Source organism: Mustela nigripes, chromosome 9 (genome assembly GCF_022355385.1).
Source record: "Mustela nigripes isolate SB6536 chromosome 9, MUSNIG.SB6536, whole genome shotgun sequence".
Taxonomy (NCBI): Eukaryota; Metazoa; Chordata; class Mammalia; order Carnivora; family Mustelidae; genus Mustela; species Mustela nigripes.
The window spans coordinates 5,944,688-5,962,160 of NC_081565.1; the positions used below are offsets into that span (position 1 = coordinate 5,944,688).

A 17,473-nucleotide genomic window follows, 5' to 3' on the forward strand; every position below is an offset into this window, starting at 1 on the left:
TCCTGCATGAGGGAGCAGAGAGGATTCGTGGGTCCTGTGTCAGAGGCCTAAAAGTTTCTTTTAAGAAACAGGCCCCAGTACACCATCTACTTTTCTCTCTGGTTCTTCCTTTTAACACAGGTATGTGTTTGTTGCTAAAATCTGTGGTCAGTCCGTGGTCATGAACAGAGGCCCACAGCCGCGCCCATGTTTCAGACTCAGGAATGTTCCCTGTGTTACATCTAAGAACCAGAGACAAGGATGCTTCTGGAGTCCAGGTGGGTGTGCGGCAGCAGCCCTGCTCCACAGGGCCCTCACAGAGAGCCTGGGCCATGGTTCAGCTCTGCCTGAGTCCTGCCCTGCCGCTCTGTGCTGTGTGACCCGAGCGAGCTGTAGAACCTCTCTGAGCCTTAGCCCCGTACCTCTAACATGGGGGTGACGACAGAGCCCACCTCAGAGGGCTCTGTGAGGATAAACAGAGCTGTCCTTGTGGGGCGCGGAGGGACAGCTTAATGAACAGTGGATGGTGAACCGTGATCATGGAGGACATTATCACTGCCCGGGAAGAGCGGCGTTCGGGCAGCACTGGACTCCTCACGTGGGTGTTATCTAATCGACGGTGTGAGCCCAGAACACCCAGCGACCTCGGCCCAGGAAGGGATGGCAGGGAGGGTGCTGGGGGCCGACGGAGAGGCGGGAGGCGTCCCTCACCTGACCGCAGCTCTGCCCCTGGCCCCCATGTTGGGGACACAGGAACGGCCCCGACAGGTCCAGCTCCTCCCACAAGCCCAGCAGTGAAACCCCAGGTTGTGTGGCAGTCTGAGGCAGGGGACTGGACCCCGTGAACGAGCCACTCAGCCTGGGACTGGGGCATACATGGGCTTGCACTCCGCTTCGTTTGGGCCCCATGAGTTTAGACGGCAGAAAGTATCACTGATTTCCAAAGGGTTCCCTAGACTTACAAAAACTTGTAATCAAATGTTTCCTTTAATAAAAGTGAAATTCTGCCTGACTCTACAGTCAGACTGCCCGAGGTCAAATCTCCAGCCTTGTGGCCAGGCAAATGACTTCTTAAGCAGGAGGCTACTGTGTCCTCACAGACACGAAGGGCTCAGGCAGTGAGGGGACCCGCCCCACCACCCCGAGCTGCACTGCTATTTCCCATGCCGATCTTGGCTTCGGAGCCAGGCCTGCTAATAGCCCCAGGTGTCCCCCGCGCAGCTCCGATGGCTTACCTGCTGTGCATAGCCTCGGAACATCGGGTTGACTAACTTGATCCCGTGAGACAGGCCGGTGGGAACCACGTAGCTTGGGCTGTAGGAAGACCAGACCCGTTAGTGCAGGTGGCCCACTCTGAGCGTCCTAATCCCATCAGGGTTGCTAAGGCAAGTGGCCTGGGGCGACGGATCAGACCCAGTGAGCGGTCCCTGGAGCCCCTGCCGGTTCGCACATCCCCGGAGTCACAAGGTACCAGCTACCAGGCAAAGACTCATGATTGGTTTGGGCTCATTTCCCACCCATCTGGGACAAGCCTACTTGAAAACTGTTTCCTTTCTGAAATACTTCTTGCGGTTTTTTCCTAATTTCAAAAGCATTACGTGTTCATTACTGAAAAGTCTAAAATTTCAGAAGAGCCCAGCAGAGAAACATCACCGCTAATAGCACCACCCAGAGATGACTGCCATCAACATTTCCAGACTTTTCCAGGAAAACACACACACAGAAAATAAACCTAGCAGAATTCTGACAGAACGGGAGTTATACTACATCACACTGTTTTATAATCTGCTTTTACACTCGGCATATTTCTATGAACTCATTTTAAGTTATTCCCAATTTTCCTGAGGAAACAGGTCTAACCCAAACTTCTGGTCTGCAAATTCATTTCACACTGAGCTAAGCCCCTCTGGGGTCCTCACCAGCCACCGCCTGTGAGAGTCTCTCCCGCATGCATGGTGGCAGGTAGGACTGGGACTAGTCATGGCACGTGTCTGGGCCTCGGCACACAGGTCAGGGAAGTGGCTACAGGCTCGGGGCAATGCCACTTTCAAATTCAAGCTCCTTGAGCAAGACACATAAACTCTCTCCAAGCCTCAGTTTCCCCAATTTGTAAAACGAGGTTGCCGCGCGGGTCACCCAGGTGACAAGCACACAGTGAGGGGCTAAAGGCACAGGGAGTGCATGGTTGAGGGGCAGAGAGAGAAATCCTGGGCCCCGGGCGCCTGCCCAAGGTCAGGGGCTCAGTCACTCACCGTCTCCTGTGCCAGACCTCAGAGACCAGCTTCTGGTAACTTTTGCACAGCGCTGGCTTCTTGTCTGTGCGCACCAGGCCTCCGCACTCCAAGAAGAACTGGGTCAGTGGAGGGCTAGGGGCAGGGTACGTGGCATTGGTTAGAAAGAGCTGGTGAGAGAAGCAAGAGCCTACGGTGGGGGCGGCGGGGGCATGCTGCTGCCCTTGAGCCAGAAAGGCCTGCAGATGACCCATCACAGGATGAATTGGGTCTCCCCAAATTCCCATGTTGGAGACCTCAAAAGGTGACTGTATTTGGACTCATAATTAGGTTCAAAGGAGGCCCTCTGGGTGGGCTCTGGTCCTATATGACTGCGTCCTTCTGCCAGGAGGAGATGTGGACACAAACACGCCCAGAGGAGGATGACATGAAGACACAGGGAGAAGGCAGCCATCTAGCAGTCAAGGAGAGGGGCCGCCCCTCCCCCTGCCCCCACCCGCACCTTGACCTCAGACTTGTAGCCTCCAGAACTGAGAGAGAATAAATTTCTGTTCCGAGCACCCTGCCTGCCATGCTCTGTTACGGCCGCCCCGAGATGCCGAAACAGCCCCCATCCCTCTCCCAGGGCTGCAGCGCTGCCGGCTTCGGGGGCCGTGTGGTCAGGGGCCGGCTGCTGCCTGACAGAGAGAGCGCGCCTGTCCCTGACCCCAGCCCACTCCGTGGAAACCTTCCCCAACCTGAAGGCATCTTCCCTTTTCCTCAACTTATCTCATTACTTGAAGCAATACATATTCATTGTAAAAACACTAGAATGTCTAGAGATGGGCAAATAGTAAGTGACTTTATTATTTATTTATTTATTTTAAGATTTTATTTATTTATTTGACAGAGAAAGATGACAAGTAGGCAGAGAGAGAGAGAGGGAAGCAGGCTCCCCGCTGAGCGGAGAGCCCGATGCGGGGCTCGATCCCAGGACCCTGAGATCATGACCCGAGCCGAAGGCAGCGGCTTAACCCACTGAGCCACCCAGGTGCCCCTATTTTTTTTTTTTTTTAAGATTTTACTTATTTATTTGACAGAGAGAGATCACAAGTAGGGAGAGAGGCGGGCAGAGAGAGAGAGAGGAGGAAGCAGGCTCCCTGCGAGCAGAGAGTCCGATGCGGGACTCAATCCCAGAACCCTGAGATCATGACCTGAGCTGAAGGCAGAGGCTTAATGTACTGAGCCACCCAGGCACCCTCAGTAAGTGACTTTAATCCTATCTTGTGAGGACAACTACTCGGGAAGATTCTAGGCATGCATCCTTCTGGACGTTCCTACGCACACATCCCCCCCCCCCCCCCTCACACAGGCAGGCACCAAGTCCCTCCCAAGCAGGACACCTATGTACCAGGAAATGCCCTGGCTTCACAGTTAACAGCCTATCCTAGACAGAAATGAGGAATCCAGGGGCGCCTGCCTTCAGCTCAGGTCATGATCCCGGGGTCCAGGGATCGAGCCCCGCATCGGGCTCCCTGCTCAGTGGGAAGCCTGCTTCTCCCTCTCCCACTCCCCCTGCTTGTGTTCCTTTTCTCGCTGTGTATCTGTCAAACAAATAAATAAAATCTTTAAAAAAAAATTCAGGCTGTCTCCCCCAAATGGGACTGCGGCACACAAAGCTTCACAACCTCCTTTCTCCCCACGGCCACATTCTGACCCTTACGTTCAGTAAATACTGTCCTGTACTCATTGTAAATCTAGCCTGTAAATGGGGACCACTGGGGTGCCTGGGGGGCTCAGTAGGCTAAGCATCTGCATTAAGGTTCAGGTCATGACCCCCGGGTCTTGGGATAGAGCCCCACATCAGGCTCCCTGCTCAGCCGGGAGGCGGTTTCTCCCTCTCCCTGTGCCATTCCCCACTGCTCACCTCTCACATAAATAAATAAATAGATAGATAGATAGATAAAATCTTTACAAACACATGTGGACCATCAAACCTTCCTGTGAACACAGGATAGGGACACCCCCCCCCCCCCCCCCCAGGCAACATGCTCCACACCTCAGCCGACCTTCCTAGGACTAATTCTGACAGGAGGGACAGCTGGGCCAAAGGCCATGTGTGTTTTTACGGTTTTTGATGTGGATCCGTATACACGCATCTGGGGGTAACATGCACGACAGAGCCCAGGGGCTGCGGCCACCTTCAGGGCACCCGGCGACGGCTCCAGGCCCCCCAGCCCCTGGGCGAGGGCACCACCTACCAGTTGGACAAGGCCTGCAAGGCGGCGCTCATGTAGCACGAGTTCCCGAGGTTCTTCATGCCCGTGAGGCCTAGGAACCAGTCACACGGGGGAGGGAAAGTGAGGGCCCTGCCCCTCCCAGCAGAGCTGCGGCATCATCCAACCGGGGCGGGACGGGGGGGGGGCTGGTGTCCCGCCCCAGAAATCTGCCAAGTACGTTCATGTGTTTCTGCTCAGGAGAGCTGTGGGTCCCTGAGAGTTTCAGACAGACGGACCCTTCCTCCCTCCACCCAACTTGGCCCAGCGTCCGCCCCGCACAGGTGAGGAGGCAGGGGGCGGCAGGGCCGGCCCGTGTGGGGTCACGGGACTGAGGAGCGGGGTGAGGGCTGGCAGGCCACTGGGACTCAGCCGGACAGCTGGCACTCCAAGGGGAGCCATTGGCCGTCAGCCATCAGGCCGTCGGTCGTCGGTCGGGAGGCCCTCCCGGCCCATAGCCGAGACCCCCCCATGCCCCACACCACGGCGCCCCCCGTCCTGGGGTCGGGCTACCTCGAGGCTTCAGGTCATCATCCTCGGACTCGGAGTCTCCTTCGTCGGCCACAGCAATAGGGACGGCTTTCAGAAGGTGGGAGGGCAGGGGGGAGTCCTGCGAGGGAGACTCCGCGTGAGGAGCACGGGGAGGTGAGGCGGGAGGGGTGGGGTCAGAGGCCCATGCGCCCCCCCCCCCGGGGGGGGAAAGGAAGCCCAGCCCCCAGCCGCGAGTCCGCACCGAGTCAGCCCGGCTGAGCAGAGGGCACCCCAGAGCCGGCACTGGTGGCCCCAGCCCGGGAACTTGTATTTTAGTTACAATAATGAAAAAATTATCTTATTTGTAACAGATCTGGAAAAAAAAAAATAGAAACGAAGAATAATGACAATGTAACTTTCCTGAGATAATTCGAGATGTCCACGCATAGCTTGCAGATTTTTAACTGTTGCTATGCACAGGCCCCCAAAACAAGCTACTGTCCATATGCTGTATGATAGTCTTTTGGGGTAAAAATCATAAACATCTTCCACGTTTGCAAACATCTTTCACAAACACGCAGGGAGCGCCTATGTGACAGAGGCTGTGTCAGTGTGGGGGAGGCAGGCACACACGGACACGCGGGGTCCCCCGGGCTCTCACTGCAGCTGGTAGCTGGCCGGCCCCAAGCAGCGCACTGACCCCAGCCCGAGGCTGCCCTCCATACGGGACCCACTGCCTTTAAGTGGGGCGCAGGGACTGGTCAGCGCCTCGTTAGACGGGTTTCCAGGCCTTTCCCAGAGAGCACGGACGGCACTGCAGTGACTACTGGGGATACAGCTTAGAGCTGGGGCAGCAGGGGCCCCCCACAGGCCCCAAGCCAGGCTCCCACAAGTCCTTGCACACAGCCTCCCCACGGCCTGTGGACTCCCAAAGGGAAGCCCTTCCCATGAGGGTGTCTGTGTCCTCAACCCTCCACGTGAGCCTTGGCTCAGGGCTCAGCAAGCATTTGCAGGCACTTGAGAACACTGCCCGGGGACAGGTGCCATCTGGGAACCACCATCCCGCCTGGGTCACAGGCGTATGTCACTACCTCCGGCACTGACTCCGTGGCACCCCCTTACCTGCTCCGAGAACCTGGGTGAGGGGCCTGCCGGCTGCGCTGCCGGCCTCTGCTCTAGGAACACCTCCTTCTCGCAGGCGTAACACCACACCCGGAATGTGGTCAGGTTCACCGTCAGGTTATGGTTTTTTGCCTAGAGGGCAAGATCCAAAACGAGGTTGAGGATACACTGGCCCAACAGGGGCCCCGCGGCAGCTCGGGGCGACCTCGGTCAGGACAGAGGCCTGGAAGCTCAGAATCTGCTCGCCCCGCAGCCGGGGACACCTAGGGCTGCCGCTGACCAGATACCCGCAAGGGCTGGAGGCTCGCACCGGCAGATCAGCTCGCGCTTCCTGCTGCCCTTAGACCCATTTTACAGACACGGCCGTCGAGGCCCAGAGGGGGCAGACGGAGCTGAGAGGCCGCAGAAGCAGGGGCTCGGATGCGGGGCCGTCTGCCCGCGGGGCCCATGCTCCCGGCCACAGCGCTCACCTGAGCATGAATGGTACTGTGGTCGGCAAAGGATTCTCCGCAGCCAACGTAAGGGCAGGAGACCTGCGGAGAGAGGGAGGGAAGGAGCAAGGAGCAAGCACTGGCCCTTTCCACCACCAGGACCCACAAGCGACTGAGGTCCTGTCACCCCGCAGGACAACAGCTTTATACACCCTGTGGTTCCAGCTCAACGGGACAGCTACCGTGCCAGCTGCCCTGGCCTCTGAGTAAGGGGGAGCAGGGTGCCCTGGGCTACTGATCTCCTGCACAAAGCCCAGACAGGGTCACAGTGAGATGGGAGCCAACTGAGGCCTGGCTGCGTGGCGCCCAGACCCATCCCCTCACTCTAGTGCCTTCTTGATTTGGGCCCGGGGCCTGAGACAACCAGGCCCCGTGTCCCCACCTGACGTTTCCAGCAGCGCCCACCAGAGACAGATGCTCCCAGCCTAGGGTCTAGACCAAGCTCCCCGCCCCCAACGGTGACAAGGATGGCTTACCTGGAGACAGGCCCACAGGTTCGGTCCAGCAACACCACACGACTGACAGACTCCCTGTGCGAGGGGAAGAGCCGAGCGTGAGCAGCCCAGGGGGGCCACTCCAGCCAGAGGCGCCGACGGCCGGACCCCAAAGCTCTCCACTGAAAGACTGCCCAGCAGCCGCGGGGCCCCTGTTGGGCCAGTGTATCCTCAACCTCGTTTTGGATCTTTTTATACCTTGGAAAGGCTTTCACCAGCCTGCCAATCTGCATGTCCCCCCTCGCAGGGCACTTCACACTTCACTTCTGAATTTTGTTTCATTATGTGCTGCCAACACCTATTCTGTAAAATCACTTGAAACTTAAATCAGTGGACCCATTAATGTGCTCTTAACTCACACCCTCCTCTCTTCCTTTGAAGACTGTGTAAGCCTTTCTCCCCACCCAGACCCTGGGCTCCGTGAAAGAGGCATGGTCTGCCCAGTCTACCCCTGTGACTTCCCAGCGCCTAGCACAAACTGCAACGTGGCTACGTCTGAGGTCCCCAGAAAACACCGAGGTTTCTGGTCTTCCGGGTGACAGAGCCTGTCCATCAGTATCTCCCCTTCTTGTTTCAGTAACAAAATGCACGGATTTGGGCTGAGCACATGGCCAGCCGACTGCAGACTGTTTCTCAGCCCCCACTGGGGTCACAGTTCTTGTCATGAGATGACAGTGAAAGTGACACATGCCGCTTTTGGGCTGTGCACACCCCTAGTTCCTTCTCCTCCTTCCCCCGGCTGGAATGTGGATGCGAGGGCAGGAGCGCAGGCAAGCACCTTGGACTCAGAGATGAAAGTCCTGTGGTAGGGCCGCCCTACCACCCTACCTAGCTCGGAACGATTCGGTGAGAGAAAAAGAAATGTCTCTCTCATTTAAGATACTGTATTTCAGGGTCTCTTTGTTACAACTTAAAATGTGCCCTACATAAGCCTGTGTGCACATGTCTAGAACAGCAGTTCCCAGCTAAGGCTCCACAATGCCCAAGGGACCTCCGTCTTCTGAAGTGGACTCTGAGGGCCAGGTCTGACAGCAGTTACAACAAGGGGCTCAGTCAGAGCGAAAGGTCTATGTACTGAGGAGGACTGGGCTCAGTTCGTCACACACGGTTCACATCACCCCACCAGTCCGTGCAGACCTCCCTCGGACAGATGATCAACTGAGGCTCAGAGGTCCTGCCATGCTACGGAGCAGGCTTGGGACGGGAAAGCCGGGGAGCCGGGGCTGGAAAGCAGGCCTTCCCCCACCACGCTCCCTCAGGAACATCTCATTGGCACGAAGCCCAGTTTGTGGCCATGTCTAAACTCGGAGCTCCGCGTCAGGCTGAGGTTAAGCAGGCTGGAACTGGGGTCCGCAGCCCGACTGGGACTCCCGCTGGGGGTGCTGCGGCCAGCCCGGGGAGCCGTCGGCAGCTCTGAACCTTCCTGAATTTGCCATCTCTTTTGTGTTTTCCTGATTTCACAATTCACTTCCTTCATCTGGGGCTTCCTCTTGCTTTCAGTCATTGGGATGACAAAAGTGTCCCCAGGCTTTTAAGTAGGCTCTAAGTCCACGTGGGGCTCGAACACACAGCTCTGCCGTCCCGAGTCACATGCTCTCCCGAATGAGCCGGCCGGGTGCCCAGGACGCTTGTTTTAACAGTGCAGACAATGCATACATGTACACACAGTCTGAAGTAGAGGATTACCGTATAGTAAATCTATGTGCCAGAATAATTGGACACAGGTCCCTCCACATTTTCTACTGATACAAAAGCATATGCACACTCTTGGTGTGGCTTTAGGAAAGATCAGATCATACTGTACATGTTTCTCCGACACACGCTTCTGCCACCTTTTTATGGTCATCGTCCGACACTGGACACGGACATCACACCGCGTCCCCCGCAATGATCACACGGGCCCACGCCGCGGGCGCAGCGCAACTGACCCCGTTCCCCTCCTGATGACTACGCGGAGCGCCGCCAGCTCCCTCCTCTGGCACGTGCTGCTCTGTGGACACTGCTGTGCTCGTGTCTCTGCGACGGTACTTACGTAGCTGCTGGACAAGTTCCCCGAAGGGACAGGAACGCCGACCCAGCCCCACCGCGCGTGGTCTCCTTCCCTCCATGCCGGCAGCTCCGAGCCCACCCGCCTGCGGCTTCCCTGGCGGACAAAAACACTCTCATCCCGCCCCCTCAGCAATCGCCCCGACTGCTCGTGAGGTTAAGCATCTTCTCTGAGGAGTTTCTTGGCCATCCGCATCTCCTACAACCCGCCTGACCTGTTCATAGCCCTCCCCCTTCTGGTGCTCTAAAACAATCGTTTCAGTTTGTAGGGCCCGGGATGCTCAGGGCAGGGTGGACGACATGCTCCCCGAAACACGGGCCCGAGACAGATGCACCTCCAAAAGGCTGCTGTGCCCCAGCCCGGATCTGCCCTCCTCGCTCGCCAGTTTGAGCCAGATGCCCCCTTCCTGCCTCCTCTGGAGGAAAGTCCCGACGGTTGGCCTCGCTCATTCCTCCGCGCAGAGCCCGGGGTCAGTGCAGATGCACCGCAGCCTCGCTCGGCCCTCCTCCAGACCACAGAGAAGCGAAACTACTTCAGAAGAAGCCGCAGGTACTGAGAGCGCCGGATCCCTCCCACGGGCCCAGGCTAAGCTCAGGCCAAAGGCCAGCCGGGACTGCTGCTAACGGGGAGGCTGAGGGACCAGCATCAGGTGCCCGGAAAGAAGAGCCGGACGCGAGTCTGGGAATCTGACCCCAGACCCACTCCCAGGAGTGCGCCCTCCGCACGCTCTGCCCCGCACCCAGCAGCACTCCCCCGGGGCCACTCGTCCCAGCATCACATTGGCCACATCAAAGAGCCACGCCGCCACCCACAGACGCTGAGTCCTGCAGCCCATACAACGAGACACCAGGCAAGGCCAGGGCCAAGAGCGAGAAAACTGTCTAGGTACCAGGGCTGAAAGAGCTCTGGGACAGGCTGTCTGGTGAACAGAGCAAGTTACAACAGCGTCTGCAGTAATGCTACCTTTTAGGGAACGCAGAGGAAAATGAAAAATAAGCATATTTGCATAAAGAAACTCTGAAAAGGTCCAGAAAAAACTCCTGTAAGTGGTGCCCTAAAGGGGGGAAGGGGAGGGTGAGCACAGAGGGCGGGGGGACTTCTTGAGGTTGGTATTTTCATGTTGTTTGATTTTGAACCACAGGAAAGTATTACACAGATTCAAAACATTTTTCCAGACAAAGACACATCCTCCCCACTCAGAGAGGCCCACCATCTCTCACTGTGGACCCCCCAGGGCCCTCCTCGGGTCACATGTGTCAAAATCTCCGTGGGCTCTCAAAGCATGATCCACGCCCTGCCCTGAGAAGGCTCTGGGCACCTGCGCCAGCCTCTAATGCGCAGAGCATTAGTGGCTCCCAGATGGAGTGAGCTAAGTACTAATTAATGGCCATTAGGATGCACCCCCCCCCCCCCCCCCGAAGGCCTCCCGAACAGACGCCAGGCCCTCCATTTACACAAAAGCCTAAGCAGAGACTGTCGGGAAGCCAGTTCTTCCACTGCCTTTGGAAACATCTGCATCTCAGGAACGCAGGGCCCCCGGGAGTGGCTGCCAGCCTTGGAAGGTCTAATGCTTTACCTTAGATTTGAACACCAAGTCCTCCTTGGTCACCTCCCCTATGGAGTCAAGGTGAGGGCAAAGGTCCCTGGAGTCCCCCATTCTGGCCTGGGCTCACCTATGAGAAAATGCAGGGAGACTGGGTTAACAGCAGCCGCTGCAGGAGGGAAGCATGGGCTACTGGCTCAGTGCACAACTTTGGTCTCGGGCCCTGGCTCTGCCACAAATCAGGTGGTGACTCGGGGAAGCTACTTAACTGCTCTGAGCCTCACTGGCCTTCTCTGAGAACTGGGCGTGATGGTAATATTGATCCCAGTGGGTTGCTCAAGGACTCACAAATGGGCATGAGTAAAACTGGTAATTGTGAGTAAGCTCTGTGGGGTGTGCCGCCGTCAGCTCTACCGGCTGGGACACCGTCCTGCAGATACACCAAAGATGTGGTACCACTGGGGGAAGCTGCGTGACATTTGTGGCAACGTCCTGTGAGTTACAATTATTTCCAAAGAAAATGTCAAAAAAGAAATACCTGAATTTGCCTCAGCCACCCAAAATTTTGGCAGAAATCGCACCCAGGAATCCGACTATTGATTCTAGCTCCAAACTGTTGCCAAAAACGTCCAAACCAACCAGAGATGACGTGGAGCCCAGGTGGCTGGATCAACAGCAGAGGCTGCGTGTCCTGCCGAGGGAGGCGGACCCCCGCTCTCCCAGAAGGCCCCAGCCACAGCTGCTGTTCCCGGCGGCTGCTAAGGTTCCAGGTAACACCCGAAGTGGTCTCCCGGCATTACTTGACTGCAAACTGCCCCAGCCATCTCCCAGGCAGCTGTGATGAAGCCCCATTTTATAGATTAGGAAATAGAGGTTCCTCCTTCTCTTGGGTCTCACAGAAAGGAGTGCGAGGCCAGGGCTAATGCCCAAGCTGGTTGGACCCACGAGGCCCCGCCTGTGGTCGCTCTCTTTCCACCTTGGGAAAGTGCAAACACACGCAGCAGCAGACGGAACTGCGTGGCTCGCTCCCACGGACCGTCTCCTAGCTTCACCCAACCTCCCTCTTCCTTTTGGCAGCAGAACCCACATACCCTATCATTTCATCTCAGCATGTTCTTCTAGAAGATAAGGACTTAAAAAAAGAAAAAAAAAGATATAACCACAATCCCCTTATTTCACCTAAAAGACTTCCCTCCTGGGTCCGGGTTTCAGGCCCCCCGCCCCTCCCCAGACAGGGAGGCTGCAGGCCTACCTCTGTGTAGAGCGCCACCCCCAGGAAGCAGCTGACATCCGCATTCTCCGTGGACAGCTGGCAGTGGTGGGCCGCGCCTGCTGGGGTGAGCGTGGGCCTCCAGCAGGGAACCTGGAGTGGGGAACAAACCAGTGGACTTCATGCAGCTCTGTTATTTCAAAATCCCTCTTTGCACTGACCAGAGGCTGAAAATGGGCCCGAATTCCTCCGGAGGAGGGCAAGTGAATTTTTGAACATTTGAGGCATCCACGGGCTGGACAGGCTCCTCAGTCCATTCACAGGGACAGTAATAACACACCAGTCCCAGGGTAGCTCGAGAAGGCTTGTGCAGAGCTGGCAAATAGGACCTGCCCCTCTTTGGGGGTGTTGGACCCTTCACTAGCCACTGCTGGGCATCATCTCTATGATCCCCGAGAGCAGAGACCTTCAAGGGTCTGTAAGAGAGGGCCACAGGCCTCCCCAACTAATGCTCCCTCTGGCTGCCACTGCCTGTTAACCCTCTGGACAGAAGGTCCAGCCCCTTCCACGAATGCCCCTGGGACCCTCAGGTCATCCTTGGTGCCTCCCGAGGATCCTGTGTTGCTCAGAACCCCCAAACCCCAAGTCTTGAGCAACCCCAGGCGAGAGGCACAACTAAGTCCATCCAAGTGTCACCACTGCCCCCCCTTGCCCTGCTGGGCCACAGTCTCCCAGATGCGGGCAGTTTGAAGAGGGAGAGGCAGTTAGAAGCTAACATTTAAAATGGTCACATGACAATGACAAGCTCAAGGTTCTAAATTCCAAGCCTCTTCACTCAAAGACAGATTTTTAGGTTTTTTGTTGTTTGTTTGTTAGTTTTTTTCATTTCCACCAAGGTCAAGTGCACCAGGCTGACAAGCTACAATACGGTGAGGACACTGGAGAGAGCGGGGAGGAAGTGACTTTGGTGTGGGGCCCATCTCTCCAGCTGGATGGCAGAGTCGGCTTATGAGCCTGATGCCCAATACCAGGGGTGGTGCCCAGGACAAGGATGACAGCGATGGGCCCATCCGGAGGCACACATGCAATCAGACTACTTAAGTTTCTCCAACTTGAGATAGGGGAAAGGGAAAAAAAAAAAAAAAAGAGCCCTGTGGCTAACAACCCTCCATGTACCCTCACTGACCCTGTTTTATAGAAGACACAGAGCTGGAGTTCAGTATCTCCAGGACTAAGCCAAGGTCAACCCTCAGCTAGTCAGTCAGTCCTTGGGTGGGTCCTTGATCAGACTGGTACAGAGCCAAGCTCTGAATCGGGGCTTGACGAACCTTGTCTATAAAGTATTAGGCAGTAAATGATTTAGGCTTTGTGGGTCATGTTTATCTTGATCACATATTCTTTGTATTTTTTTCTTACAATGTACTAAAACTCTTTTTCAAAAAAAAATTCTTAGCTCCAGGGCTTGGCAAAATAACCCAGGCCTGCTGCCAGAGTTTTGCTACCTCCTCTTCTAAATCAGTGCGCTGCTGGGGCCTCCCCAAAATAGGCCCAGACCACTGACATTCCCCACCTCACTGCACACAAATCACCAGTTTAAATGAGGCAGATAGCAAAGAAGAGTCCAGAGGGTTAAGGGGACTCCAGATTTTTTCTAGGTAAGTAATCAGAGTATGTGCAAAGACAGAATGACAAAGGTATGTGCTGTTTATAATGGGGGGAACCTAAGGAAACAGTAATAGCCATTGGACAAATAATGACACAACCAGACTCTGTTGTACACTGCAACCACTAAAAATGTATATATTGAATCTTCCTATTCATGAAATTAGATTAGATCTAAATATATAGGAGAGATAAACCATGTTCATGGATTGGCGTACTCAATATTAAGATATCCATTCTGGGGGGCACCTGGGTGGCTCAGTGGGTTAAGCCTCTGCCTTCTGCTCAGGTCATGGTCTCAGGGTCCTGGGATCGAGCCCTGCATTGGCCTCCCTGCTCGGCGGGGAGCCTGCTTCCCCCTCTCTGTCTGCCTGCCTCTCTGCCTACCTGTGATCTCTCTGTCAAATAAATAATCTTTAAAAAAAAAAAAAAATCCATTCTGCCCCAAATTGGTCTACAGATTCGATGCAATCTCAGTGAAAATCTGAGCAAGCTTTCTTGCAGAAATTGTCAAGCTAATTCTAAAATGTATACAGAAAAAAAAAAAACCTAAAGGAGCCCAAACAATTTGGCAAAAGCACAAAATCTGTAGACTTATATCATCTGACTGAAGACTCTTTATAAAGGTTTAGTAATCAAGTCAGGGTAGCATTGGCTCGAACACAGACACATGGCTCCAGGGAACAGAAGCAAGAGTCTGGAGTTAGACCCACACATATGTGGTTGAATGATTTCAAAAAAGGTACTGATAGGGGTGCCTGGGTGGCTCAGTCAGTTAAGCATCTTCCCTCAGCTTGGGCCCATGATCTCAGGGTCCTGGGATTCAGCCCCGCACTGGACCCCATGCTCAGCAAAGGCATCTGCTTCTTCCTCTCTCTGTCCCCCCACTCATTCTCTGTCCCCGCCACTTCTTCTCTCCCTTACCCTCGAATAAATAAAAATTTTTTTCAAAGGTACTGATATAATTCAATGGGCAAAAGGCAGTCCTTTCAACAGAGGCTCTGTATATGGGGGAAAAAAATAACCTTTAACCCCTACCTCACACCTTACACAAAACTTATTTAGAAATGGATCACAGACTTTATGTAATTGGTGGTCAACAGAGGGTTTAAAAGATCCTCCCTTTCTTCTAATTCTACTCCAAGTTTCTGGCAGAGTCAAGTTACTCTAAAATACATCCTTGAGATGCTCCACTTGCTTTTTCTTTTTCAAACTGCTGACATCTTCCCCCAATTCTTTTTCCTCTAGTTCTTCATTTGCTTGTGGCGCCGCCAGAGCTCAGCTTCAGAGCCCTTCGGTTTTCCACCTTTTCCTCTGGCCTTCACACCAACGAGCTGCTGCATCTACAGCTCCTCCACCTGAGCCACGAGCTCCCTCCTTCCATGTGCACCGGAGGGCTCTGGGCAGCCACCCTGGCTCCTGGCAGCTCTGTCCTGCTGCCACACATCTCAGCACCTAGGTGATCAGGGACATCATCCAAGACCTGCACATGTGTTCTTAGAAACACACTTCTTGGGATGGTAAAACCCCAAGGTCCACCGTTCTCAACCCCGACAGCATCCTGCCTGCCTCCGACTCTTCTGCCCTTCAATTCGTTCTGCGACTACTGCCTGCCACAGCAAGAGGTAAACAGTCCTTCGTGTTTTTAACAAGCTTTCTCTCTTCCTCCACTTCTGTTTCCGGAAATTTATGTTTCTTTTTATTTTTTTTTAAAGATTTTACTTATTTCAGTGAGTGAGTGAGTGAGAGAGAATGAGTGGGGGGAGGATGAGAGGGAGACGGACAAGCACAGTCCCCACTGAGGGGGAAACCTGCTATGGGGGTCAATCCCATGACCCCAGGATCATGATCTGAGTCAAAATCAGATGCTTAACTAAGACTGAGCCATCCAGGTGCCCCAACACCACCTCCTTTGATTAAAACTCTGAACTGTTCTGGATACACAGTCTCATCTATTGTGGGGGAAGCACCTCAATGTTCTGGAGACGACAAATCTGTGAGGCACAGGACTTGATTAACATCCATGTTCCAAATCCAGATTCACCTACTGCCATCATGTGAGTTCAAGCCCCCTGCCCACCGATTTTTTGTACACGTGGTTTGGGAGTTTTGCAAAGCCCGCAGAACCTTCGAGGTCCGTCTGTGGAGCCACCACGTGCTGCTGCAGGCATGCCTCCCCCAGCAGGGGTGGACACACGCTACGACACATCCCTCTCCCCTCCCCTAGCAACCCCGACACGGCCCCGGCAGCCAGTTCTCCTGACCTCAGATTTAACAGCAGCAAACATTAAAACTCTAGAACTTCTAGGGGAAATCCTAGGAGAGAAGCTCTGCCACTTTGGCATCTGCAAAGGTCTTAGGACATGGAAGGTGTTCGTTATACGAGGAAGCATGGAAAAAACTGAACTTTTTTCAGGTGCCTGGGTGGCTCAGTGGGTTCAGCCGCTGCCTTCGCCTCAGGTCATGATCTCAGGGTCCTGGGATCGAGTCCCGCATCGGGCTCTCTGCTCAGCAGGGGCCTGCTTCCTTCCCTTCCCCTCTCTGCCTGCCTCTCTGCCTACTGTGATCTCTCTCTGTCAAATAAATAAATAAAATCTTAAAAAAAAAAAAACTGAACTTTTTTCAAAATTAAATACTTTTCTCTTCAAAAGATGCTGTTAGGGGAATGAAAAAGCAAGCTACAGTCTGGGAGAAAATGTTCACTGTACATGTATCTAACAAATATCCACGATATATGAAGAACTCTTATAACCCAGAGAAGAGTAAACTGCACAGTTTTGTGAAACAGGAGAAGGACGGAGCAGGTACTATACCAGGTAAGAAGGGCCAACAGACACACAAAAGCATGCTCAGTGTCCTCTGCAGAGAACACCTCACAGCACCGAGGACATCCAGAAATAATAGAATCTTTAACACCAGGTGTTGCTGAGGATGTGAAGGAATCTGCCTGTATTGATAGGACTGTAAAATAGTATCAAAAGCTGGAAAAGAGCCAGGCAGCTTCCTACAAAGTCAAGCTTACACTTATCCCATGACCCTGCGATTCCACCATTGGTTATTTGCCTGGGAGACGTGAAAACACACCTCCACACCAAGACTTGTAGGCAAACATTCGTAGCAGCTTTAGACGGCACAGGCCCAAACTGCAAAGACCTCCCAGTGTCCAACTGCAGGAGACTGAAGCTAACGGACATTATATTCATCTAACGGGACACTACTCGAAATCAGAAAGAACGTGGGTCAATTCCAGACACATTAAGTTGAGCAAAGAAGTCAGATACGGAAGAGTCCACATTCTAGGATTCTCTTTGATACAGACAAAACTAACCGAAGGTGTTAGAAATTGGGTCAGTGGTTGCCTGGGGAGGAGGCGGAGGCTACACTGTTAAGACGCCCAGAGGGAAGGGTCCGTGGTGTTGTAATGTTCTAGATCTTGACTGAGATGGGATTTAGCCACGGCTCTGTACCTGTCAAATTTCAGGAACTACTTCCTTAAAGCACATGCATTTTACTGTGTGTAAATTATAGCTCAACAGAGTTAACTAAAAGCCCTTTATTATTTTAAAGATTCTATCTTATTTTTAAGTAGACTCCATGCCCAACGTGAGGCTTGAACTCATGACCCTGAGATTAAGACCCACATATTCTACCAAAAGAGCCAGCCAGGTGCCCCTAAAAGATTTTATTTTAAAGTAATCTCTACACCATGTGGGGCTTGAACACACAACCCTGAGATCAAAACCTGAGCTGAGACCAAGAGCTGGACACTCCACTGAGCCACCCAGGTGTCCCCCACAATAAACAATACACCCCAAAGCATTAAAAGCAGGGACTTGAATAGATATTCCTACACCCGTGTTCATAGCAGCACTATTCATAAGAACCAAAGGAGGAAGCACCCCAAGGGTCCATCAAAAGACATGAATAGACAAAATGTGCTCTATCCATACAACAGAATGTTATTCAGC

At 53.9% G+C, this 17,473-nt stretch overlaps 1 protein-coding gene across 5 annotated transcripts in view; it reads right to left on the bottom strand.

Annotated features, from left to right (window-relative positions):
* USP20 (ubiquitin specific peptidase 20) overlaps positions 1 to 17,473 on the bottom strand; it is a 42,981-nt gene that overhangs the window by 17,141 nt on the left and 8,367 nt on the right. For all 5 annotated transcript variants that reach the window (XM_059410559.1, XM_059410560.1, XM_059410562.1 and 2 more), the window contains exons 2-10: positions 11,886 to 11,996; positions 10,667 to 10,763; positions 7,026 to 7,079; positions 6,529 to 6,591; positions 6,059 to 6,190; positions 4,979 to 5,075; positions 4,451 to 4,520; positions 2,232 to 2,345; positions 1,215 to 1,293 (exon numbers count right to left, since the gene is read on the bottom strand). In XM_059410559.1, the coding sequence (XP_059266542.1) occupies positions 1,215 to 1,293; positions 2,232 to 2,345; positions 4,451 to 4,520; positions 4,979 to 5,075; positions 6,059 to 6,190; positions 6,529 to 6,591; positions 7,026 to 7,079; positions 10,667 to 10,747 (690 nt within the window). In that variant the 5' untranslated portion in view covers positions 10,748 to 10,763; positions 11,886 to 11,996. The remainder of the gene's footprint in view (positions 1 to 1,214; positions 1,294 to 2,231; positions 2,346 to 4,450; positions 4,521 to 4,978; positions 5,076 to 6,058; positions 6,191 to 6,528; positions 6,592 to 7,025; positions 7,080 to 10,666; positions 10,764 to 11,885; positions 11,997 to 17,473) is intronic.